Source organism: Mytilus trossulus, chromosome 1 (assembly GCF_036588685.1).
Source record: "Mytilus trossulus isolate FHL-02 chromosome 1, PNRI_Mtr1.1.1.hap1, whole genome shotgun sequence".
In the NCBI taxonomy this organism is placed as follows: Eukaryota; Metazoa; Mollusca; class Bivalvia; order Mytilida; family Mytilidae; genus Mytilus; species Mytilus trossulus.
This window is the reverse complement of record NC_086373.1, coordinates 81,094,839-81,122,171: the sequence shown is the minus strand read 5'-3', so window position 1 is coordinate 81,122,171 and position 27,333 is coordinate 81,094,839. Positions and strand designations below refer to the sequence as shown.

The 27,333-nt window shown below is 33.5% G+C and overlaps 3 protein-coding genes across 5 annotated transcripts; all 3 read left to right on the top strand.

The window, feature by feature from the left end:
- Nucleotides 1-522: 522 nt before the first annotated feature.
- Nucleotides 523-8,917, top strand: LOC134686828 (lysosomal proton-coupled steroid conjugate and bile acid symporter SLC46A3-like). 3 transcript variants are annotated; one of them, XM_063546643.1, is made up of 5 exons: nt 523-905; nt 1,487-2,146; nt 2,752-2,835; nt 4,100-4,256; nt 8,818-8,917. In XM_063546643.1, the coding sequence occupies exons 2-5, from the start codon at nt 1,594-1,596 to the stop codon at nt 8,906-8,908; spliced, it is 885 nt and encodes a 294-aa protein (XP_063402713.1). In that variant the 5' UTR covers nt 523-905; nt 1,487-1,593; the 3' UTR covers nt 8,909-8,917. The 3 variants fall into 3 exon arrangements, with proteins under 3 accessions (XP_063402713.1, XP_063402721.1, XP_063402706.1); XM_063546651.1 differs by lacking the exon at nt 1,487-2,146 and having other exon boundaries at nt 523-1,098; XM_063546636.1 differs by having other exon boundaries at nt 523-2,146.
- Nucleotides 8,918-15,908: 6,991 nt separating this feature from the next.
- On the top strand, nt 15,909-19,671 carry LOC134710447 (lysosomal proton-coupled steroid conjugate and bile acid symporter SLC46A3-like). The gene is made up of 3 exons (XM_063570809.1): nt 15,909-15,995; nt 17,211-17,370; nt 19,569-19,671. Exons 1-3 carry the CDS (start codon nt 15,962-15,964, stop codon nt 19,648-19,650), a joined length of 276 nt encoding a protein of 91 aa, XP_063426879.1. The 5' UTR covers nt 15,909-15,961; the 3' UTR covers nt 19,651-19,671.
- Nucleotides 19,672-22,189: 2,518 nt separating this feature from the next.
- On the top strand, nt 22,190-27,333 carry LOC134696480 (lysosomal proton-coupled steroid conjugate and bile acid symporter SLC46A3-like). Its single transcript, XM_063558350.1, has 5 exons — nt 22,190-23,365; nt 23,758-23,841; nt 24,603-24,759; nt 25,495-25,588; nt 27,049-27,333. The coding sequence occupies exons 1-5, from the start codon at nt 22,237-22,239 to the stop codon at nt 27,331-27,333; spliced, it is 1,749 nt and encodes a 582-aa protein (XP_063414420.1). The 5' UTR covers nt 22,190-22,236.

The window sequence follows — 27,333 nt, the reverse complement described above, 5'->3', positions numbered from 1 at the left end:
TGTAATAGGTTTAATGCTGAAATGTAGGTAACGTGGTTGTATCTTTCTATGATTTTAAAAAGCCCATGATACCCTTTATAAGACGTGTTTTGCGGAAAGTCGTCATAACGAAATCGATTTCTGCACTCTCTTATTTTTCTTTTGATCTGCTTATAACTCATATCTGTCAATATCATCTCCTATTTTTGTCTAAGGAACGACTCGTATTGCATCGCATAAAATTTGATCTGAGCATCACTGATGATCTTATGTGGACGAAACGCGTAGCTATTGAAACTTGTTTCAAGATCAATGTGACTGTTCCGAATCATAAGCATATGGAGTGGTTTATGCTGTTTAGTCATGAATATAATGAAAAGCAGTAACGTAGACAAAGATCTGTTTCTAAGATCACCAATACAATGCTTTTAATAGAAAAAAGGGTATTTGAATTCTATAAAGCTTAATTATTAAGGACGTTTTGTGCAATTATCACAAAAACTTCCCGTTCATTTTCATTGTTAATTTCCTGTTCATTTTCATTTTAGTATCATGTCAGCGGTCATCTTTTTCCCTCGAGGGACATTATGTGTTACAAGTAAATGGTATGCGAATGTCTGATTCATCGTTAGAAATCTATAACAAATATAAAACAAATGTTCTACATGTAGTATTTAATAAGGATATGTACATGTAATTATAAGTCTACACACTTATTCATCGCTCCGTTCACAACTATCTTTAACATTCCAGGTGTAACATCCATATTGATTTTTTGGTGAACGCATCATTTGCTTTTAAATACGGATCATATAACAAGTTCAAAATGTAGGACATTTAATTCCATAGATGTTCGAAAATGTGACCTATGCATTGGCCAGTTCTGTCAATTATTTAATATAGGATTTTAAATATATTCGATACAGGTAAACATTCATTGACCGGCCATATGTGTATAATCTACCTTTTAAAAGTGAGAGTTCTATAATAATAATATAATAATAATACAAAAGAAAGCATTTCTCAATGGATTTCCGCGGAAATGAGAACGAGCCTCTACTGAAAGTGCAACAGATCCCGCAACAACAGAGACCGACATGGATAAGCACACGTGTGAAAGTAATGATATATGCGTTGATCAATACAATTGCTTTACTAATTGCAGGTTCAGCACAAACACAATATATATATGCATATGTAAAACAACATGACGCTACAAAAAACTCGACAACGAATTCAAATAAAAGTGTTTCAAAAAATGATTCGAAGACATGTGGCGTAAATGGTACTTCCGACGATAGGATACAAGCGATATCGGCCGACTGGTCATGGTATATTACTCTAGCCGAGTACGGAATCGCTATTCCATTTATTATTTTCATTGGACCTATGGTAGATAGAATTGGTCGTAAACCAGTTTTACTCTGGAATTTATCATTGATGACTTTGTCATTTGCAGTTAAAACACTCACAATTTATTTTAAATTGAACTTGTATTACTTTTTAGTCGGATTCGCAATTGAAGGACTTTCTGGGACATTTTCAACATTCAGTATAGCAAGTTGTGCACTGCTTGCGGATACAACATCAAAAGGAAAAGACAGAACTATTGTCATGGTGATATATGATGCGGTAATAGGATTGGGAGCCTTCATTTCTTTTATAGGGACAGGATATTTAATAGAGTTCACAGGTTTTATTTATCCTTTTGCTATTTCAGGTGGAATATTTTTCTTCTTTACTATTTTAGTAGCAATTACTTTAGACGATTCTCTAGTACATCGTGAAACGACAAGTCGAATACAAGTGTCGGTGTTTTTAGGACAAATATTTTCCTTGTGTACAAAAGTAGAAAACATAAGCCGTGGTGTTAGCTATATTTTAATTTATTTATTAATATTCTTTATTTATAATATGCCATCCTCGGGATCTATAACAACTATATTTACTTTGAGTTCACCATTTTGTTGGTCTTCGGAACACATCGGGTGGTTTAGTGCTGTTAGTTCTATTGTAGTGTTTGTAGGTGGAACCGCTATTCTCAAAATTTTGCAGACATGTTTTAAAAATATTAGAGACGAACTGGTTGTAATATTTGGTTTACTATCCTCTGTGGCAAGTTACATTATATTCGGATTGTCAACGACTGATCATATGATATATGAATGTAAGTTATATGCTATATAAGGCGTTAGTGAATAAGATGTCAATATAATTGGCGATAGTCCACCAAACAACCAACATAGTTTTACGGTACGGTATAGAGCTATTGTAATGAAATGTAGTTTGAGGGAAATTAGCTAGTGGGAAGTAATTGCCTGCATTAAAATGATAATGTAGCTGGGAAGTTGTTTTTTTATAAATCTTATTTTGACAAAAATAGTACCATACTGATCGTTATTATAGCAAATCATTATTCAGTATTTCATTCTTGTAAACATTTAACGACTTAAAAATCCTCCTGAATTTTTTCAAATGATACTGTTCAAAACGTAGATATAAATGAGGCTTTTATTACCAAATAAGAATGTGTGTTTAGTTATATAAATAATTTTAGAAAATGAAATCAATTTTAGTACCCTAAAGACAATTTCACAGTGCTAACTACAATTTTAAATTGATAGTCTTGAAGAAACGAATAACATATCTTAAATAATGGCTTACAAGAGAAAACTAATTACCTTAATTACGAGTTTTAAAAGAGACACGAAGTCTTGACAATCTTTTAACAATGCTATATCAACTCGTTTCTTATTTTCTACTTGTTTGTAGCTGCGGGAGTTGGTATCCTTAAGATTCTTCCAGTACCTTTGATCAAAGCCATTTTATCCAGAGCTGTGCACCCAGATAAACAAGGTAACATAAAATAAAAGAACAAACTCGTTAAAGAACACCACATCTTCCTATATCTGTTGAAAATTTAACATAAAACAAACGACAGACAAATTTACATTTGATTATTTTAAAATAGATCATAAATATCGAATGTTACGCCAAAATATCCTAAGCTTATCATAGAGTTACATTTTTTTTTATAATTAACTGTTTGAAGATGATATTAAAAATTAAAATCCCCAAAATACTAAACTTCGAAGAAAAGTCCGTAGTCAAGTGGCAAAATCAAAAGCTCAAACACATCAAATGAACGGATAATTAATAACTGTCATATCCCTGACTCAAAACAGACATTTTCTCATGTAGAAAATGGTGGATTAAACCTGTTTCAAATAAAGTACTAAGTATAAAGAAGCAAACACGGAGTGAAAATAATTGGTATCACATAAACCCCACAGAAGTCAATCTCGGTATGTCGGTAGACTTTACATCTCCTGTAGAGCATTATTTCAAAAATAGGTCAATTTTACTATTGACGTTTACACTACCTAACCTTATCAAGGTTTTATTACTACCAAACCACGATTTTACTATAGACGTTTACACTACCTTACCTTATATATATATCAAGGTTTTATTACTGCCAAACCACGATTTTACTATAGACGTTTACACTACCTTACATAATCAAGGTTTTATTACTGCCAAACCACAATTTTACTATTGACGTTTACACTACCTTACCTAATCAAGGTTTTATTACTGCCAAACCACAAGTTTACTATTGACGTTTACACTACCTTACCTAATCAAGGTTTTATTACTGCCAAACCACAATTTTACTATTGACGTTTACACTACCTTACCTAATCAAGGTTTTATTACTGCCAAACCACAATTTTACTATTGACGTTTACACTACCTGACCTTATCAAGGTTTTATTACTGCCAAACCACAATTTTACTATTGACGTTTTCACTAATTTACCTTATCAAGGTTTTTACTACTGCCAAACCACAATTTTACTATTGACGTTTACACTACCTTGCCTTATCAAGGTTTTATTACTGCCAAACCACAATTTTACTATTGACGTTTACACTACCTTACCTTATCAAGGTTTTATTACTGCCAAACCACAATTTTACTATCGACGTTTACACTACCTTACCTTATCAAGGTTTTTACTACTGCCAAACCACAATTTTACTACTTTTCACTACTGTCGATAGTTTTAACTGAAATCACTATTCAATAATGATACACTTTAATTTTTACTTTCAGGTGCACTGTTTTCGAATATATATCTGTTAGATACAGTTTGTACAATTTTTGGATCTACCTTATTTAATAACATCTATCATCATACAGTTACATTACACAAAGGATTTGTGTTCTTTGTAATGGCTGGATTCCCTTTCATAGCTCTTGTTATGATGATGTAAGTAAAATAAAATACCAAGTGGTTTCGTGACATCCAAAATAAACGAATATGTTTCAAAAGATACTGATATTAACATTAAGAATCAGTCTAAGTTGAAAAATCAGTCTTATAATTTAATAGAATGACAGTCAAAAGAAACATATATGGATTGTGCATGTCTCATGTCTTTTATGCCCGCGTCACACTGTCCCGATTTTTACGCCGATGGCAACAAGATTATGGAAATTTTCAAAATCGGGACTGATCGTATCCAGATCGGGCTATTCGAGGTGCCATCTTTAACCATCGTAGAACCATCGTCCACTTTTTCTAGCCTTCGGGGACAGCTTTGGGAATGCCCGCGTCACACTGTCCCGATTTTTATATACGATGGACACCCGAATGCGAAAATTGTAAGTTCGTACGAAGTTGGTCCCGATCTCGCTAAAATACCAAAAAGTGACCGAAGCAAGTACGATGAATAACGAAGTCTATACGATGGTGCAGAAATTATATACGATAGCAAAAGATGGACATACGAAGGTTAACCGAAGACGGGTATGTAAGCTTCATATCTCAGCCGAAGCATAAACGATGGATCACGAAGGCTACACAATGGATTACGAAGGCTACACGATGGATAACGATGCTGGCGCGATGGCCATACGATGTCTAAAATGCGTTCTACCAGTTTTGAACTTTTTTATGATACGAACAGAATTTCGTTTCTGTACAAGTCTGCCGTGCATGGCGGGAAATCGATCTTTAATCTAATTCTTATAAACTTAGTTTATTATCCCCTCGACTACTCAATGTAAGTTGCGTGTAAATAAAATTGTTATGGATACGCTAGAACCAAAATGCTCAAAATTTGGTATGGTGTTACTCGTTAAGAATTTCTTCAGCGCTATTGACTTTAAAGTTCAAAGGTCAAGGTCATAGTGGCAGTTGTAATACAAAGCAATATCACCCTTGTGTACACTTTAAAACCAATATGATTAAAAAGATTTTAACCATATTTGGTATATTGTTCCTCCTTTTAATGATCTGACATTTTTTACGTTCAAGGCCAAAGGTCAAGGTCATGCAGATGGACCTGTTTTTTTCTCCTTGAAATTGCGTTATACACAGGAAATTGGTTGCTAAATTTTTTACCTGCCTGTTAAAAAGACAATATTAAAGGTATTTCCAGTTACTGATTGTTTTGGTTGATTTCCAAAAAAAATAGTTTATGTATCAAATATGCATATTCAATTTGCCATTTTCTGCATGTTTCATATACAAATATACTGTTCAAATTTGTCCCCAATATGTTACATACAAGTGGGTCTCATTGGGGTCTAAGTGTGACGCGGGATTACCGATTTTTTTGTAAGCGTGACACGTGAAAGTCAAATTATTGTGTCGTGAAAACGGGAAATGAGGTCTTGCGGGACCCAGGAAATGACAAAAAAATGAGAATTGCTTACGTATATAGTGTAAGCGGGATACGGGAATCTGACAAAACAGTAAGCGGGATCCGGGATCGGAACTCCCCCAATGAGACCCCCCATACGAGGGGATGCCATGCTCGACATTGCCTTGTTTAGACTGTAAAATATGTGGACTAGTCTGAATAATCACCCATAATTATGCCCATGTTTACTGGTCTATCTTATAGGTAAGGTAATGGGTTCGTTGATCCCTTTTATTTAAAAAGAGCTCTTTCAGGAAAATATCAAAATAATATAGTCAAAAGGAAGGATGTGGAAGAAAGCAACAAATGCGGCAAAATATGACATATAGAAAACAAAATAGTTATGGAGTAGACATTCGTGTGACAACAACTCAGACGATACATCAGAATAATGAAGAAAAAGTTGGTTTCCCTATATACGTGAACCTGCAGTGTTGGTGTTCGAGGCGCGTTCATGATTTTCATTATGTTACTTGATATGAAAAATTGACAAAAAATAATATTTGACTTGTAAAAGTAAATCATGAGCCTGTAATAGCTGCTCTTCTTGTTCCATTTGAATTAATAGAAACAACGCTGTCGCCTTTCTTGATCTCACAGAATCATATGATATGAGCTTCATGTTTTGTGAACGTCTTTCCTAACTGTCGTATTAGACTGACCAGTGCATATCGCGCATGGAACTTTAAATGTAATTTAGCGCAAAAATTAACTTACATTTAGCTGGATTTATTGCCGTCGTAGTTCCATCTTGTCGCCTTCGTACTTTTATTCGATGGCAACACGACGGGATTACGAGGTCTTCACGTAGTCGTGTTGCCATCGTAAGACCTTCGGGTAGCTTCGTGATTCATTCGTGTAGACATCGTAATGTCAAAACTGCTCGATGGAAACGATGGAAACACGAATGCAATACGATGTTCAAAGATGCATTCCCGGTGACATTACGATGGTGAGGATGGTGATACGAACTCAATACAAAACCTCAACATCGGACGCACCTTCGGGGATTTTTTAACATGTTAAAAAATTTAGAACCCTTCCCGAAATTGTCCCCGAAGGCTAGAAAAAGTGGCCGATGGTGAAACATGGCACTACGAATAGCCCCATATGGATACGATCAGTCCCGATTTTGAAAATTTCCATAATCGCGTTGCCATCGGTGTAAAAATCGGGACAGTGTGACGCGGGCAGAAGGGTTCTAAATTTTTTAACATGTTAAAGAATCCCCGATGTTGAGGATTCGTATTGAGTTCGTATCACCATCCTCACCATCGCAATGTCACCGGGAATGCATCTTTGAACATCGTATTGCATTCGTGTTTCCATCGTTTCCATCGGGCAGTTTTGACATTACGATGTCTACACAAATGAATCACGAAGCTACCCGTCGAAGGTCTTACAATGGCAACACGACTTCGTGAAAACCTCGTAATCCCGTCGTGTTGCCATCGAATAAAAGAACGAAGGCGACAAGATGGAACTACGACGGCAATAAATCCAGCTAAATGTAAGTTAATATTCGCACTAAAATACATTTAAAGTGCGATGTGTGATATGCATTGGTCAGTCTAATACGACAGTTAAGAAAGACGTTCACAAAACATGGTGCTCATATCATATGATTCTATGAGAACAAGAAAGGCGTTGTTTCTAATAATTCAAATGGAACAAGAAAAGCAGTTATTACAGGCTCAGGATTTACTTTTAAAAGTAAAATATTATTTTTTGTTAATTTTTCATATCAAGTAACATAAGTAAAATCATAAACGCGCCTCGTACACCAACACTGCTGGTACACGTATATAGGAAACCAACTTTTTCTTCCTAATTCTGATTTTTTATGTATCGTCTGAGTTGTTGTCACACGAATGTTAACTCAATAACCATTTTATTTTCTATATGTCATATTTTTGCCGCATTTGTTGCTTTCCCCACATCCTTCCTTTTGTCTATATTATTATGATATTTTCCTGGAAAGAGCTGTCCACTACGTCTTTTAGACATCGTATGGCCATCGCGCCTTCATCGTAATCCATCGTGTAGCCTTCGTGATCCATCGTGTAGGCTTCGGCTGAGATATGAAGCTTAAATACCCGTCTTCGGTTAACTTTCGTATGTCCATCTCTTGCTATTGTATATAATTTCGGCACCATCGTAAAGACTTCGTTATTCATCGTACTTGCTTCGGTAACTTTTTGGTATTTTAACGAGATCGGGACCAACTTCGTACGAACTTACAATTTTCGCATTCGGGTGTCCATCGTATATAAAAATCGGTACGGTGTGACGCGGGCATAAGTATATCTTGATTATTTTTTTCATCATGGAAAACTTTATTTTGATTCAGCTTGGTATACACCATACCAAAATAAGATCTGATGAGCTTTTCACCGAATAAAAAGCGCGAGGTTTTGGCTAAACCACACAACCAGGTTCAACCCACCATTTCTTTTTCTAAAAATGTCCTGTGTCGTGAAAATGGCAGTTGTTATCTTATACATGTGTAGTTCGTTTTATGTGTGTTGCATTGTCGTTTTTTTTGTTGCACTTAAGTGTTTCTATTGTTTCGTTGTTTTCCTTCGGTTTTAGTTTTGTAACCCGGATTTGTTTCTCTCAATCGATTATTGACTTTCAAACAGCGGTATACTACGGTTGCCTTTATTTAGACTTATCATTATAGTCATTCACATCTTTTCGAGCTTTAGAGCTTGAAATATTTTGCACAGACGATGGATTTCTTGTCGACCATAGTATATGGTTGACCTCTCGAAATGTTTTGGCTTCTATCCCAAGTGCTTTTATATTCATATTTGAATAGTATGTGCTATGAATAATGTAAGCTTTGATACAAGTTTTTGAGGACGATAACTAGGACAAAGGCTCCTTTCTATAAATTACAACTGCAGATTGTAAATTTACAGGAAATACAAAATGAAAATATATATATTGTAATGCTTTATAGTTGTAAATGTTGATATTGATGGACCTAGTTACAGGTCAGTTTTACGGTACCATCTTTATTGTACAAAAACACAAGTCTAAGAATGAATTATGAACTATCAGCATTTAGATACTCATATATGTTAAAATATTTGAAGTATCTTAAATATGTCATTTCAGATTTGTTACGTGCAAGACATATTCGACAAGAGATCCAGTCGAGCTAGACCTCGACAATCCGCAAATACAAAATTCAGATTCGCCATCTTGACTACTCGGTATGGCCATCGCGCCTTCATCGTAATCCATCGTGTAGCCTTCGTGATCCATCGTGTAGGCTTCGGCTGAGATATGAAGCTTAAATACCCGTCTTCGGTTAACTTTCGTATGTCCATCTCTTGCTATTGTATATAATTTCGGCACCATCGTAAAGACTTCGTTATTCATCGTACTTGCTTCGGTAACTTTTTGGTATTTTAACGAGATCGGGACCAACTTCGTACGAACTTACAATTTTCGCATTCGGGTGTCCATCGTATATAAAAATCGGTACGGTGTGACGCGGGCATAAGTATATCTTGATTATTTTTTTCATCATGGAAAACTTTATTTTGATTCAGCTTGGTATACACCATACCAAAATAAGATCTGATGAGCTTTTCACCGAATAAAAAGCGCGAGGTTTTGGCTAAACCACACAACCAGGTTCAACCCACCATTTCTTTTTCTAAAAATGTCCTGTGTCGTGAAAATGGCAGTTGTTATCTTATACATGTGTAGTTCGTTTTATGTGTGTTGCATTGTCGTTTTTTTTGTTGCACTTAAGTGTTTCTATTGTTTCGTAGTTTTCCTTCGGTTTTAGTTTTGTAACCCGGATTTGTTTCTCTCAATCGATTATTGACTTTCAAACAGCGGTATACTACGGTTGCCTTTATTTAGACTTATCATTATAGTCATTCACATCTTTTCGAGCTTTAGAGCTTGAAATATTTTGCACAGACGATGGATTTCTTGTCGACCATAGTATATGGTTGACCTCTCGAAATGTTTTGGCTTCTATCCCAAGTGCTTTTATATTCATATTTGAATAGTATGTGCTATGAATAATGTAAGCTTTGATACAAGTTTTTGAGGACGATAACTAGGACAAAGGCTCCTTTCTATAAATTACAACTGCAGATTGTAAATTTACAGGAAATACAAAATGCAAATATATATATTGTAATGCTTTATAGTTGTAAATGTTGATATTGATGGACCTAGTTACAGGTCAGTTTTACGGTACCATCTTTATTGTACAAAAACACAAGTCTAAGAATGAATTATGAACTATCAGCATTTAGATACTCATATATGTTAAAATATTTGAAGTATCTTAAATATGTCATTTCAGATTTGTTACGTGCAAGACATATTCGACAAGAGATCCAGTCGAGCTAGACCTCGACAATCCGCAAATACAAAATTCAGATTCGCCATCTTGACTACTCGGTGAAAAAGTGGGATTTTCAAGTTATCGTATAAATGGCAAAATAACTCTTGTTATAAACTTAAATGTTTTTGATTCATATATTAATATTATTTTTTATTAATTTTTTATTAATAAAAATGATTTTTGAAAATTGCATCTTTTCGATACATATGGCTGTTTGCAAAACTATGCATTATTCTTGATAATAATGATGTGTTAGTCCCAGGCGGATAGTCCTGGCCTCACAACTTTTTGGAATTTTTAGTCCTCGGCGATCTTCAACTTTGTAGTTGTTATGGCTTTCAAACTTTTTACATCTGATCAAAGTTTTTTGTGGGCGTAGCGCGCGTCTTGGGTATAAAAAACATTTTTTAACCTGTTACCTTTTGGCTATTATTTGTTTGTTTCTCTGTCCTATTTTTTCTCCCGTTTATCTGTTTATTTATTGACTATTGCAATGGCTACATTTACGAACAACAAGGTATAAGTATATGAAAATTCTTACGAAAGTAATCTAAAGATTGCACAGTTTTAGTTTTTTTTTATACAGGTTTGATTTAATCTACTAAAGTTGAGATTTTATGTCCGCTTTCGCAAGTTTAATACTATTTGAATTATTGCCAAATAATTTAATGTTGTATGGAAGTAAACCATAACTTACCATTAGAAATAAAATTGCTTGATAAAGCATATCTGTTCTTTAAAACTCCCAAAGAAAACAACCAGAATGTGAACAGATCATCATTTGTTTCGAAATGTATGAACATATATTAAATAGTTTAAAGAATTGTAGCATTATTATTAGTATAATTAAGATTCCAATGAGGGGTATTGCTAATTAGCAATCTGCAATATTTGTCGACATTATATATAATACTTCTACAATATAACAAAAAATGCAGTTTTCCATTAGTTCAATTTGCAATATACTTCGCAGCTGCAGTATCTGGTATTCTAAAGTTTTCTACCAATACCATTAATTAGAGCCATCTTATTTAGAATTATACATCAAAATAAAAAGGTTAAAAGTAAAATCACAAAAAAAACTGAACTCCGAGGAAAATTCAAAACGGAAATGTCAAAATCAAAGCACACAAAACGAATAGATAACAACTGTGGTCCACCAAGATCCTCAAGTTTAGTGATACGTATGAACAGCAAGGCGAATGACATAATCAGATAAACAAGATGAGTGGTGCACTAATATACACCGGTGAGTAATACATCAAGATACAAAAAATGAGAGGTACTTCAAAGAAAACAATGTTAAAAGTACACCAAGATTAACAAGGAGAGATGTACAAACATATACATATGATTGGTTGATCATGAAGATAAACAAGATTAGTAGTGCACCAATATACAAGATGAGTGGTGGATATAACCACTTGATAATTGAACAAACATATCAAAGCGACTTGAGGCTTGCATAGCTGACATCAGCAAGTGGATGTGCTCTAATCTTCTAAAATTAAACGAGGATTAAACGGAGCGGATAGTATTTGCTACAAAAACAGAGTGAAGGACTTGTCAGATAAGCATTTAAATGTTGGTTGAAACGTCGTCAGTGAAACCTAAGCATTTATATCAAGAAAACTTTGGCAATGGACAATCAAAATCATGTTTTCATCAGATAAGAAACATTGGACGAATTTGTCCTTTTATTACCGAAGAAGCATGCAAAACATTAGTATGCTTCCTTGCAAAATCTCGTTTGGATTATGGGAACGCATTGCTGTATGTACTCCCATCAACTACTATTCAAAGATTACAGCAAGGACAAAACACAACAGCCATGGTTATTACAAGGAATAGGAGGTACAACCACATAACACCAATCCTAAAGTCTCTATATTGGCTCTTCTTAACGTATCGATGTCAATGTACACTCCTCGTCTATGTGTTCAAGGCTTTACGCGAGGATGCACCGGTCTATCTACAATAAATCGTTAAAGTGGTACCTTACACTACAGGGAGATAACTCTGTAAAATCAGCAGAACGTTTTAATGACGTTGTGTTCTCAAGGGAATATTAAGCTTCTCAAAGATCAAAATAAGTGTTTGTCAAACTGCTATATAACCAGTGTAATTTTTCTGATTAAACGGTTGGTTCAAATTTTTTGAAATTTTTATATTTTGTCAAAAGGTTATAGTAAATACTTTGTCAAAATTTTAAGAAAATTAAACGAGCCAAATTAATTTTAGTAAGGGTGTTAGGTACCACCTTAATAAGTAAAAAAACAATGCGAACACTCAGGTATGAAAATGCCATGATTTTAGCAACACCACGTGTGCGAACTAAAACATATGAAGAAAAGAGATTCGACAAAGCTGCATCAGTTCTATGGAATGATTTGCAAAGTGATATACGGAACATCACTGTCATTTTTGAATTTTGAATTTGGGTACAACTTTTTGGAACTTTTGGTCCTCAATGCTCTTCAACTGTGTACTTTGTTTTTGGCTTTCGAACTTCTTTTATCAGAGCGTCACTGGTTAGTCTTGTGTGGACGAAACGCGCGTCTAGCGTATTAAACTTTAAACCTGACACCTTTTGGTAGCTGTTATTCGTGTGCTTCTCTGTCCTATATGTTCTCTTATTTATTTGCATTGAAGTCCTATCATTTAATGTTTTCATTTTAATATTATATTAAACATTGCCATAAAAGCGAGAGGTTTGGCATGCCAAAAAAACTAGGTTCAACCCACCATTTTTTATTTTTTTTAAATGTCCCGTACCAAATCAGGAAACTGGCCATTGTTATATTATAGTTTATTTCTGTGTGTGTTCTATTTGAATGTTTCTGTTGTGTCGTAGTTATCCTGTTATGTTTGAGGTGTTTCCCTCAGTTTCAGTTTTGTAACCGTATTTGGTTTACCTCAATGAATTTATGAATTTCGAACAGCGGTATACTACTGTTGCCTTTATTAAGCAAAGATTTGTTCAAATTATTTATAAGCAAAGTTTTAAAGTTTTTTTTAAACTTATTTTATTTGAACGATTTCAATGTCTCCTTTACTTTACCATGCCCATTTTATATAATTTTTATTGTTTATTAGTTAATTTAATATATAGTATAGTTTTATATGCCATTTATTCTAAATCTGATTGTTTGAGGATTTCATAACATGGGCTTTCATATTTTATTGTAAATACTTATGGATGGAATCCGGTATGTTGTAAAACGCTTAGGGTAATTTTGATATAATATAATGCGCTAATATAAATACTGTATAATAAAAAAAAAAAATATAACAAATACAAGCCCCAGAATATTGTATCAAATTAAAAATATATATTCCATAAACAGGTGCTGCTAAAATGTTGCTACTTATAAATGAATGTTAACAATATTGAAGCTGAAATCTATCTCTTTTGTTGTAAAGTTTTGTTATCAAAAACTAAAATCACAAAAATACTGAACTCCGAGGAAAATTCAAAACAGAAAGTCTCTAGTCAAATTGCAAAATCAAAAGTTCAAACACACCAAACGAATGGATAAAAACTGTCATATTCCTGACTTGGTACAGAAATTTTCTCATTTAGAAAATTGTTGATAAAACTGTCCCACTTTGTCAAAAAACAGATGAAGGTATAAATATTAACGAGACTTAACTGGATCTATTGTATCCTTCATCATACGTTCGATTGGATAGATAAAACATATTTACCATTTTTTTAATAATTCAGTTGGAGATCATCTGTAAAGCGGAAAGTGAAGTTAAAGTTTCTATATGAAGTCAGTATCATATGATGAAAGGAACATGTACATATGTCAAATTTAGAATTTATGACAAGTAATGCAAACATTGTAGATACTACCTGTAGATTAGTTATATAAGAGTAAGTTCATTTGACCTATCATATGCCATAATCTATCCAAAAATGATAGCAAACACAAATTTGTACACTATATCATATGCATATTTCTGTTCTATAAAAGTGGAAGTTAAATCTGTAAATGGAGGAAAACAAACCGTTATTGAATAAGCAACGACTTCGGCAACAGCAGAAAACGACATGGATAAGCACACGTGTGAAGGTTATGATATATGTTATTATATATACTCTTGGTTCGTCTATTTCCAGTCCAGCAACGACACAATTTGTTTATACTTACGTTAAAAATCATGACTTTGCAAACAATTCGACGTTCGAATCCAATCAGAATCGTTCGAAATTTGTAACGCAGAGTTGTAATGCAAATGGTACTTCTGACGATAAAATACAGGCCATAGCGTCCGACTGGTCATGGTATATTACACTTGTTAAATTCGGAATTGCAATTCCTTTTATTATGTTCATTGGACCTATGGTAGATAAAATAGGACGGAAAAAGATTTTGCTATGGAATTTATCAATTTTGACAATTTCATTTGCAATGAAGACGTTAGCTATTTATTTTGATCTTAATTTGTATTTTTTTTTAATCGGATTTGCAGTTGAAGGCGTTTCTGGAACGTATAATACTTTTCACATTGCATGTTTGTCATTGTTAGCAGACGGAACATCAAAAGGAAACGAAAGAACGATTGTAATGGCTTCATATGATGCATTATTAGGATTTGGAATTTTCTTTTCTTATATTAGTTCGGGATATTTGATAGAATTTGCAGGGTTTATATATCCGTTCGCTATTTCAGGCGGAATTGTTTTCTTTTTAGCAATTTTAGTGCTTATCACTTTAAATGAGTCTTGGAAGAATAGTGGAGAAGCAAAAACACAAATGTCAATATCTCCCGGAGAAATATTTTCCTGGTGTAACAGAAGTGAAAATATAACCGGCAGTGTAAATTACGTTTTGATTTATCTGTTAATATTTTTTATTTATTTGATGCCACTGTCTGCAAGCAGCTCTATAAGAATGATATATACCTTGAGTTCACCATTTTGTTGGTCAGCAGAATTCATCGGTTGGTTTAGTGGTTGCAATGATATTGTTGTGTTTGTAGGCGGATTACTTATTCTTAAAGGTTTACAGATATGCTTCAAAAGTATTACAGACGAATTGATAGTATCATTTGGTTTTTTGTCTTCTTTTGCAAGTTTTATACTATATGGATTATCAAACAATAGTTGGATGTTGTTTGGAGGTAAAATATTAACTAAATTTAACTAATTAGTTTGCTGTATGAAACATATGCAGCATTAAAACAGACCAATCAAGCAATTAAAAAGCAAAAATTTAAGAGGAGGATTTGTTTTCGAAACTGAATCTATTTATATTAAGAATGAGTCTTAAACATTATCGTTTAAAATGACTTGCGTAATTATTTTCCCGTATATCGTGTATTTTTTAACCAACCATTCATACACATGATTAATTTAGGGGGGGGGGGGGTCGTTAATGACATGATTGGTTTGATTTTACAAAAGTAGTTCAAGGGTGAGAGCCGTGGCGATAGCTGGTGTTTTTGTGTTAAAGATTTACTGAAAAACTCAAATTGTGAATAACATAAATCAAACAATTCAATGCTCCTCAACCTTGTACGTGTTTGGCTTTAAACTATTTTGATCTAAGAACCACTGCTGAGTCTTATATAGACGAAACGCGCACGTAGCGTATTAAACTATTATCATAGTACCTTTGATAACTATTTACAAACATTTGTCCGTTTGGTATAGTAAAGAACTGCATTTCACAATAAATGAAGTAACAATTGAGAAAAGGTTTTTTTTGCGTTTTTGTCAATGGTTTCACCGTTTTAATAATTAGCAGTCTATAATATTTATCGACATAATACTATACTTGTTTGTCCTTTTTTTGTCAATTAGTTTAAACACCTGTAATATATTTTATAGCTGCAGCAGCTGCTATTTTACAAATTATACCAATACCCGTAATAAAAGCCATGTTATCCAGAGTTGTAAATCCAAATAAACAAGGTAAGTGAAACAACAGAATAAAATGATGCACTTAAATACAAAAATTGAGTTAAGGAGGCTCGCGGGTATAAGATTTTCAGAAAAAAATTAGACATTTAATTTTCATTACAAATTTTATAAATTACCTTAAGTAGTTGTTGCTTTATCATATGGCACAAAAATCATTCCAAAAAATCAATTCGTTTTGGCCCCAGCTGATTTTTTAAATGTAGATATCATTGAAAAAGCTCTAAATTATATCCCTTTGGTGCAAAAATGCTATTTTTTGGCATTAAAATAGAAATATTTTTTTTCACTCATCGGTGACCTATATTTTTTATTGTTGTTTTCAAAAAAGCTTTACATAAACTAAATAATTGTAAAATTTAAGCGATTTCTGTAATTAGGTTCTTTTTTTATTTCGATATTACCTCTTTTTCTCCTATTAATTTAACAGAAAAAAAGGACATTTACAAAAATGTATGTTTCTTTAGAAGGCAGATTGTGAGCGTAAATGATCGGTGACCCCTCTTTTTTATTTTATTTCTCTATTAGATATAAGATGAAGTTCATTTATAGAAAAAAAATAGCGAAATCTTATATTAAATAAAAAAAAAGGATTTAGACCCGCGAGCCCCCTTAAACATCAAAAAGTAAAATTCAAAACGGAAAGTCCCTAATCAAATGGCAAAATCAAAATATAAAGCACATCAAACGAATGGTTAACAACTATTAACTATCAAGATATATTAGAATATTGACACAACAAGAGCAACAAGACAAACGGTAAAACAAAATAAACAAGTTGAGTGGTACACTTAGATTAACCCTATATATATGTGAAGATACACACAATTTGATGTACTTCAAGAGAAACAAGAAAACAAGTTCTCCAATATGAACACTGTGAGTAGTATATCAAGATTTACCATGGGAAATGTTCATAGAGATATACATGGTCAGCGGTGCATCCAAACAAACAAGTTCAGGGTGCACCAACAAATAACCTGTGCTGCGATAAGAGTTAAGAGTGCGACAGTTTTTATTTCAGTGTGAAATCAATGTAAGTCATTGCAACCAATGTAATAAAAAAGAATATCAATAAAAAATAGAGTAATACGTGCATGTATTGTGTCAGTGTTATTTCATAATCTTATCAATATATGCATATTTGTAAAGGCTCAATATTTCTTGAAATGTAATACTCTTAAGAGCTCGTAGTATTTTTAATTCCAGGAGCACTATTTTCTAATATATATCTGATAGAAGCTGTGTGTCAAATTTGTGCAGCTACCTTATTCAATAACATCTACCACCAAACAGTGACATTCTACAAAGGATTCGTCTTCTTTGTAATGGGTGGATTTCCATTATTAGCTCTTATTATGATGATGATGTAAGTTGCTTAAAAAATCAAGTCATATATTTGACTCATAAAATGATGAAAGAACCTGGTTTTACTATGTAGTCTAAATGTTACATAATCTTATATAATTTATTACACTTAAAACGTTAATCACAAAATAAAACGATATTCCTGCACTACACAAATGACAGGAGTGTCACTATTAGATTAGGAACTACTAGATAAGGAATATCTATCATTTTCTAGCGCACAGGATTTCATCAACTGTGAGAACACATTCCTCAATCTTTCATATTCTGTTTAGTGATTTAGCCATTGTGGTGCCCGTCCGTCGTGTATATTTTGATTGCCGTCTTACTTTTGTTAATATATATGTAACACTCCCAAACGTGTCCTTCCCCCAAACGTGTCCGATTCTCCCTAACGTGTCTGTTCTCCCTAAACGTGTCCGAAAGGCACAATATTTCCCAAACGTGTCCGATTTCATAACCCCCAAACGTGTCCGATAATTGTTATTCGCCAAATCGTGTCCAATATTTAACGCCAAAACGTTACACGTCTTTTAGCGCTTTTACATGTATCTCTTAAGTAAAATCGCTGATAACGTTTACGGCAGTTCTATGTGGGAGACACACGTGATGAAGTTGTCATTTATCAGATTAAGTTAGTTGGATGTAGGTTTTTAATGATTATAATAATTGCAAAATTAATCTGTTATTCTTAAGTTACTTTGACTGCAGTTGTTCATTGTCCAGTTGTAAGTATTTCATATTCGTTCAGAGCGAACATACAAATAGTTCTGGAGTTGAATTAATCGTTAACTTTGTTAATTATTTTGTACTTATAAACTCCGATGATGCCTTTTATATTTATCCGAATATTGCATGGCGGGCTTTTAACAGTATTTCTTTTCACTTTTGTCAATACTTTGTGTGTATTTCAAAAGCCCATCAAATTATTTACTTGTTATCCGTTTTTTTTTAATAAATTGAAGGTTTCCACCATCACTAAAGACATACGATAAGAAACATAACGTCCAGTGCCAAATATTTCATGCATAAGTTTTATAGATTCTTTTTTTTTTATGAATATGACTGTTATGTGATCAACGCCGGTTTTAAATGCAAATTTATTTTGTAGTGTATAAATAAACTTTAGACTGTTGATTACGTATTGTCCAGTTGCAAGTACTTTAGAGCGTACAAAAGATTTGCAAGTTTTACTGTTTTTACAGTTGTACTGTACACATTAACTTTAAAATAAACTTTAAACTGATGATCGCGTATTGTCTAGTTGCAAGTATGTCATGCATAATTAGAGAGAACATACAAGTTTTGATGTTTTTGCAGTTCTATTTAGAGAGAACATAGGCTACCTGGTTTTTTTTTACATTTTAACATACATGTTTTAATGTTTTTACTGTTCTTTTGTTAAGATAAACTCTAGACTGCTGGTTGCGAATTGTCCAGTTGTCAGTATTTCATGCATGATTAGAGAGAACATTAAAGTTTTAACGCGCAGAAAAAGGGACACTTTGACCCGTTTACTGTACAGTTTTACTCAACATGTTTGCTTACAATTTACAAACGAAAAAGCCGAAATGACGCCCCCACTTTAACCCAGTCTAATTCTTCCGTTTTGAAAAAATACTATCGTGCGTGCGTATGTATATTTTTAATGAAATGGTAAAATTAGTATACGTTAATGATATAGCAATAACCAAATAACGCTTGATATGGACACGTTTTGGGGATTGGACACGTTTTGGGGTTAGTTGAGAAATGGACACGATTGGGCGTTTATAGAAATGACACATTTGGCGCAGTTTTCAACTAGACATGTTTGGGGGAATCGGACACGTTTGGGGGGAAGGACACGTTTCTGAGTGTTACATATATAATGTAGTTTTTATCCAAAAGCATTTTCTAAGATTTTTGTAAATAATGATTTGAAAAATATGTATCCAATAATTCTGAATAAACCTGTAACGAAGAAAAAACCGTTTTATCAACGTTTTGTTTCATAAGTTTCTTAGATTTATTTAATCACGCAAAAGAGCAATGAACTGTTTCAAAGTAAAATGTAACGAGGCATGGAAGTCGGCATTTTTTTAAAATTCTAAATCTTATTTTTGAAATTATATTTCAGGTGCAGATATTGAGTAATTAAGGCTAATCATAATCTAGTGTTGCAGAAATCCGATAATAATTTTGGTTTCTTTTTTTCAGATTTGTGAAGTGCGCGAAAACTCCATCAAAAGATCAAACCGATATAGTCATCGAAAGACCAGACATTCAACATTCAACTTGACAATTTTTAATATTTCTCCACGATATTTCTAAGTAGAATAAAAAGATATATATTTTATAGACCAACAAATTTTCCAATTATAAGATTTTAAAAAAAAAACTCAATTTTAAGCAAAGTTGCATTTTTAACCAGATTGTACTTTAAAATTCTACTTGATTCTAAGGTATAAGATATACAGGCTCAACAATGTTATGTTTGTTACGTCCAGCAAAATTGCCCTATAGAATGCCAGTTGATTTACTTATCATGGCAAATATGTCATGCGTTTTCGTACAAGAAAATAAGTAACCATGCAACTGACAGGTTAGATCTGCAATAGCAGTTAGCCCTGGATAAATGGCTTAGAATGCAATAATGAGTATATGTTAAATAGGGATAGCTTTGCAACAAGCTATATCTATTAGCCTTAACAGTCATCGAAATGGTTATTGGGTGTCCATATATGTATACCCTTTCTAACCATCAGTGTCCCTTTCTAACATAAAAATAACTGGTAAGGTGCTTATATTTTGTTCGACACCATAATGTTGGTAACATTATTGATAACATATCATCTAGACTTTACAGCTGCAAGTCAAAGGTTAGATTTGCTTGCTTTGAATATTTGTACTAAAGTTTGCCTAAGCATTGTAATTAAGACTGACACCTGCAAACAATATGAGTAGACGGAGTCCAAGTAAATGTCGAACGATCTTGGGGCGTATACAACGTGCCCTGAACGTGTCTCAAACTTGTCTTAAGCTGTATGGTTTATCAACTCGCTTGTAACGTATGTAATATGTGCGCTGGAGGGAGATTAACAAAACTTTCTTGAGTTAGTTATAGCGTTCACCAAGCGTATACCTTGGCATTTCGACGTACTTCAAAAGAGGGACGAAAGACACCAAAGGGACAGTCAAACTCGTAAATCTAAAACAAACTGACAACGCCATGGCTAAAAATGAAAAAGAAAAACAGAAAAACAATAGTACACATGACACAACATAGAAAACTAAAGAATAAACAACACGAACCCCACCAAAAACTAGGGGTGATCTCAGGTGCTCCGGAAGGGTAAGCAGATCCTGCTCCACATGCGGCACCCGTCGTGTTGCTTATGTGATTACAAATCCGGTAAATAGTCTAATTCGGTAGGTCAAATTCATGAAAGGGAAGGGGATTGTAGTTACGACGTAAGGAACATATCCGATATCATTTGTGAAACGGTTATTCCATAACGGTCAACCAACTCGTGGTGGCGTCCGTAAAATTTACGAAGGGATGATTTCAACTTCACCATTTGGAACTCTTGGTTTAATAGCTTCCTTGTGAGCAGTAACCCTCTATCAAGAAAATCATGATAGGAAATGCAAGCACGGGAATATCGTACCAATTGGGAGATATATACCCCGTATGCAGGTGCTGCTGGAATGTTGCTACTTAGAAATGGAAAGTTCACAATTGGAAAGCTGAAATCATCTCTTTTGTCGTAAAGTTTTGTCTTCAACCGACCCTCATTGTCAATTTCTAGATGTAAGTCAAGATATGAAGCCGACTTAACTGTATATGTAGTATCCTTTATCTCCAATTCGATGGGATAGATGCGATCCACATAGTCACCAAATTTTGAATTGTTTAGTGAAAGAACGTCATCTATATAGCGGAAAGTAGAGTTAAAGTCAAACTTATGCAACGCACGTCTAACAATTGCTTAGAATTTCTCTTTCGTGCAACTAACGTATACGAACTTAGTCAATTATATCTGTACGTCAGAGCACGTTTGTCTATACTCCAATGTGTGTCGCCGACATTATTTATGAGTCGTTTGTAGAAGAAACGCGCGTCTGGCGTACAAACTTCAAAAGGGGTATTTATGATGATTTTATTTATATGGCTCATGACTTGGTACACACATACAGAATGTGACGGGGTTTTAAACATGTCAAACTTGATTCAGTGGTGTGACGTAATGCATAATTCAATTAAGAAAGGGAAAAAGAAAAGAGGCCGACACTGTCGTTCCCTGAAGGTAATATAGCTCATCACGAATTCCAGTACTTTTAGTACTACGTCTTCAGCTTTTAAGTAATGACTTTGAACATTCATGATTCAGGTAAGTCCAGAGAAAAAAATCACTTCGGAAACTCAAAATTTATACTGGAATATGTCAAACTTGATTCAGTGTGTGACGTAATGCATAATTCAATTAAGAGGGGAAAAAGAAAAGAGGCCTACACTATCGCTCTCGGTAGGTAATATAGCTCATCACGCATTCCAGTACTTTTAGTACTACGTCTTTAGCTTTTAATTTATGACTTTGATCATTCATGATTCAGGTAAGTCAAGAGAAAAAAAATATCTTCGGAAACTCAAAATTTATACTGGAATATTCAAATAATGTATAATTGACGGAGATACCTTTATTTTACATTAATTTTATTTACATACTCTTTTGTGTACTAAACATACACGTGATTATTTATTGTAAACACCACCATCTCTCATAAGACTTTATTAGATAAAAACTATTTGTAATTGTCATGGTTTGATATAAATAAAAGGAAAGGATAATGAACTACATATAGTGAAATATATTCATCAGTAAAAATGGACGAAAAGGAGAGTTTAATTCATAAAAATTCAGGCGGAAAAATATTAACACGAATATGGGTTCAACTGTTTATTTTCAAAATGCTCTCTGGATTTCAATCTGAGATGTCGGCAGTGAATGATGGACAGTATATTTATCACTTTGTAAAACAACATTTATTGAATGACACTTTAACCAATGGCAGTACAGTATCAACTGAAAATAGGAGCATGGAAATTGAAAGTTGTCAGGTGGGAAACAAATCATCAAATTCCCTGGAATCTAAAGCCCAAAGTGAGGCTACAACGATAAACCAGTATTCCGAAATGATAAGTTCGGGAATTTCCGTCGTGATAATGATCGTATTAGGACCAATGACTGATAGAATCGGTAGAAAGTTCTTACTTGTATGGAATGTATCAATGTTGCTCATAGGCATGAGTGTCAGAACATATGTAGTTTACAACAGCTTGGATGTGTATCTGGTCCTGGTATCGTCTGTATTCAATGGTCTCTCGGGGACACACTATACATATGACCTTGCTTCGTCTGGCATAATGGCAGACACTACTTCAAAGGATAAGCAAAGATCATTCGTGATGATTCTTTATACTTCAGCAAATGGCATTGGTTTCTTTATAGCACAGATTATAACGGGTTATTCCATTCATTATTTTGGATACATACCACAGTATTTCATGTGTGCTGGTATTCTTTTGATTCTCGATTTATCTATAGTGGTATTTCTGCAAGAACAAAGGCCTAAACCAGCCAAACATAACGTTAAGGTTTGTTCTGTTTCACTGAAATCTCAAATTTGGTCTATGATAACCGACGCAGACATAGGAAATAGGAAACACATTTTCTCGTGGCTGTTTGTTTTTATTCTACTAAAACTAGCAGGAACTGCATACTCACCAATAAGTAATCTTTATAAGTTAGGTTGGCCGTTTTGTTGGAGTTCAGAACGTATAGGGTGGTATGGAGCAGGTTTATCAATTGCTGAGTGCATCTTTGCACCATTGATTATAGCTATATTACAGCGTTGTACACCTGATGAAATAATACTACAAGTCTGTAATTTGTCATCCATAATCAGTTATATGGCATATGGTCTTGCAATGCATAGCTGGATGCTCTATACAGGTAAATACAGGTTAAATGAATACCATTGCGTGGTCTTAGTGTATTTATGTCCTTATTCACCAGGTTAGTTTAAAAAATAAACTATTAAAATGCAATTTTGTAGAATCAATACACAGAGCTCAACAAGTTTAAAGAGCTCAAGAAGTTTGGATCTTTGAAATTAAATCATATCACTGAAAAAATAAACAAGCACTGTCGTTTTAGCGTTTTCCAATATTTTTTGCAGGACAGAACTTTGCAGTACTTGTGTACTAATGTGTAAAAAAATCTATTTATTATATCAAATGTGAGTTTCATGCCAAATTTTACAAATAAATTATTGAATATTTCATTTTGCGTGAGAACTGCCGTAATATGTATTGTTCTCATACATACATTTTGTGTATTCTTAGTTATTGGAATAGGAGTAATAGGTGACAGTGGAGAAACAATGATAAACGCAATACTATCTAGAAAAGTCAGTCCTGATAAACAAGGTAAACGGATGAACATACTCGATTTTTATTTATCTATCTATAGTTAATAATCAAATGAACATTAATAGGAGAGAATGGGCAGTATGATAATTTAAAACTAATTCGCGGTTACTAGTAGGTAAATTAGTTATATCAGGACTTAAAATAATATTTGGGAATATATGGCACCTATTAAAAATTGTTATTAGTCGAACCATCACTCGAGCATAAGTTATGAACTTTAACGTGAGGTCAAAATAATAAGTCATTAAAAATGTTTTACCAAAGGTTTCACCAAATGGTATATACCATATGTCATCATTGAGTAGCATAGCTTTCATTTTTAATTATGACCTGACTTCATATAATAGTTTGGAATATATGTATATGGAACCAATTAAAAGATTGTATTAGGGGCCCAGCAGTTGAGTATGACCTCGAATGTAAATGTGACGTCAAAATAACAAGTTATTGTGAATGTTTTACCAAATGTTATATTGACCATATGTAATCTAGAGTATCATAGCTTTCATCCAATTAAACAGCAACAATGCTTAAAAGTGTAGTTTTCTAATTTTCAAATTACGATTTCATTCGTCTCCACTAAAGGGTTGGGAATCATTTCTTCATATATCTGGGTTAAACGATCGGAAAGGTTTAAGAAAGGACACATTTGACAAGACGGATTTGTTTTCCATTTCTTAACAGAAGGATAAAATCCAAAAATGTGGACAGAATAAAAAAATCATTCGCAGGTAAATACTTTTATGTTTACTTGACAGGTGTACTATTTTCCAATATGGCGGTATTAGATTCAGCAGTTAGAGTAATTGGTGTAGCTGCATTTTCTGACATATATAAACAAACAAGACCCATATTCAAAGGCATGGTGTTTCTGGTTATGGGTGGACTAGTGTTACTATCTTCATTAATGGCACTGTAAGTCATTACAAGTTATCATCTTGCCCCATTGAGCATTTGTTTGCAATGACTGGTTTACATGGTTATGTAATGTTGCACAACACTCACCGCTACAGCACTATCATAGGAGTAAGCTCTGTATTGAATTGAATATATATCTTATCTAGGCGATCATGTACGGAAATATAATTTAAAAAAGAAAAACGTTTTAAGATATTTGACATACGTTAAACATTAATATTAGCCGATTGTGGTAAATAAAACAAAATATAAAAAAGAAGATGTGGTATAATTGCCAATGAGACAACTATCCACAAAAGTTTAGTTTAACTGTTTAGATTGTATGGATACCCGAATCATACATTGAATAGGTAAAAGATACGAAAGGTAGTATGGTATTGGTTTAAAAGATAATTCTGATATTTGCACTCGACAACCACCTATTTCACCAAAAAGAAAAAGAAAAAAAAGCTCGTAAAGGAACATGTTGTCAAAGATCTATAACATGTATCTTGATTAACAATGACACACATAGTCTCTATTGTTGTATCTACAGAAGAGAGTTCAAGTGCTCAAGAAAAAAAAACCATATCCTGCTCCTCGTCCGACATCGGTGATGATATATTCTTGTCTTAATTTAAAGACGCAAGTTTTTTTTTATCTTATATATTTTCTGAACTACATGTCGAGTATGATTTGAGATTTGAGATTTTAGATCAATGAAATGTCTATTTAATTTATTTCAAATTTCAGATTCTTTACCTGTATCTATGGATGTGATCCAGCACAGAAATTATGGCAAAAACACAAAATTGACGTAGAAATAACAAACGAAAATAAAAACGTGGTAAACTCTTAATCTGGTGTAATTACACTGACAAAACTTGTATACCATTAAATAAAGTTTGACTGTATTTTTCTTATAAAAGTAGAATATGATAAGTTGTTCTTTTTGTACAGCTGATGACACAGTGTCAGTCTTTCATATTACCAGTCACCAAGTGCAAGTAAATTTTAGAAGAAGTTTATAGTCTCTTTTCGTGTGTTTTGACTCTATTTTGTCAGTCTCTCTCCCACTCATATGTATTACTACTCTTTTGGTATCCCACCTCCTTTTTAGCAGTTGCAGTGGTTCTTTCAAATCCTGATTACCGCAGTTAAACATTTATAACACTGAAGTAGAGTCTACACTTGCTTAGTCTCTTGACCGTTCAAAGTTCTTCTTAGTTTGATGATTTCAAATGTATATACTACTTGACTTGTTTGAAACATACATGATGTATGCACAAAAAGATATATTTTATTCTGTAACCGCCCCCCCCCCCCAATACACCACTTTCTTTTGTCTGAGAAAAAATCCTTTGTTCTCGAGTTTGAGATCTGTGCTAACATACTATCCTAATTTTCCATAATAAAGCAGCTAGTATTTAATAAGTAAATGCCAATAATTTAAGGAAAAAAGTAACAAAATGAAGACTTGGGTGACTCGGGAATATATCAGTTAATCAGATAACGAATATATAATAATAGATGAACACTTAATAGTAACCTCAATGGTTGACTCGGCAATAGAAATATGGTCACTCATATTCTCCTACTGTCCGGCGGCAAAACGGGTGTCCTATGACTGTGCAGGATGTATAAAAACACAACCAGCTCTAGTTGTCACGCTCTCTTCACGTTAAGAAGATCCCAAGAACTCTTGCATACGATATTATTTTTGAACTTTTACGTCATTTAATGAACCTAGTATATATCTTATCAGTGAACTGGTACTAGTTCTACGACAGCCATGAACGCTTCTCTCGTATTTTTAATTACGATTACTACGGTAAGTTAGTATTATTATAACAGCATTTCATAACTTAATTTGGCGTTATACACAATGTTCTTTCATGCTTTAAAGCCGTTATGTCATATATACATATATGTCATAAGCACGATCTTAAAGAAAAGAAATATGTTAATAGGTAAAATTTATGAATTCGAGCATGGATAAAAGAATATAAAGTATATAAAGGGTGTAAATAAAACAAGACAACTGTTATTTTCATAAAGCCTTATTTGTGTTAGAAGAATCGTTGTCTTGATGATAAAAGATACCTCATGTAGTAGCTACGACATCAATTATTTGCTATATGAAATATATTTTTTTCAGATTCAAACCAATATGTTGTACAAATAAGATAACAAATAGATTTTTGCAAAACACATAATGGTAATATGCAGTATTTTTTATTTCCAATGTTTAATTGTTAAAACGTCATCCATATAGTATTTGTGAATGAATTTAATTTCTGCATTCAGATTGCAGTGGGTCAAGCCACAGTATGCAGAAAAGCTTCAGATTGTAATCCAACTGAATGTTGCAAGGAAGGATCCCAAAGAAAACGGTTCTTGTTTGATGCTCCTGGGACATGTCAACCCCTGCGGAAACAACAAGAATCATGTGACCCGTTTAATGCCACCTCCAGAAGTAATCCCAACCTGCGTTCAATAGAGTGTCCCTGTGAAACTGGATATGTCTGTCACAGTACAGAAGCCAAAGTCACTGCACACAACTCATTCTGTGTTCATGGCGCTGCACCATAA

What these genes read in the sequence shown, in the direction of transcription:
- LOC134686828 (XM_063546636.1), top strand. Translation starts at nt 1,006, where the DNA reads ATGGATTTCCGCGGAAATGAGAACGAGCCTCTACTGAAAGTGCAACAG. An exon ending in TGTGCACCCAGATAAACAAG is followed by an intron (nt 2,836 to 4,099) that starts GTAACATAAAAT and finishes TTTTACTTTCAG; the next exon opens with GTGCACTGTTTTCGAATATA. An exon ending in ATAGCTCTTGTTATGATGAT is followed by an intron (nt 4,257 to 8,817) that starts GTAAGTAAAATA and finishes ATGTCATTTCAG; the next exon opens with ATTTGTTACGTGCAAGACAT.
- LOC134710447 (XM_063570809.1), top strand. Translation starts at nt 15,962, where the DNA reads ATGTTATCCAGAGTTGTAAATCCAAATAAACAAG. An exon ending in TGTAAATCCAAATAAACAAG is followed by an intron (nt 15,996 to 17,210) that starts GTAAGTGAAACA and finishes TTTTAATTCCAG; the next exon opens with GAGCACTATTTTCTAATATA. An exon ending in GCTCTTATTATGATGATGAT is followed by an intron (nt 17,371 to 19,568) that starts GTAAGTTGCTTA and finishes TCTTTTTTTCAG; the next exon opens with ATTTGTGAAGTGCGCGAAAA.
- LOC134696480 (XM_063558350.1), top strand. Translation starts at nt 22,237, where the DNA reads ATGGACGAAAAGGAGAGTTTAATTCATAAAAATTCAGGCGGAAAAATA. An exon ending in TAGCTGGATGCTCTATACAG is followed by an intron (nt 23,366 to 23,757) that starts GTAAATACAGGT and finishes GTGTATTCTTAG; the next exon opens with TTATTGGAATAGGAGTAATA. An exon ending in CAAACGAAAATAAAAACGTG is followed by an intron (nt 25,589 to 27,048) that starts GTAAACTCTTAA and finishes TTCTGCATTCAG; the next exon opens with ATTGCAGTGGGTCAAGCCAC.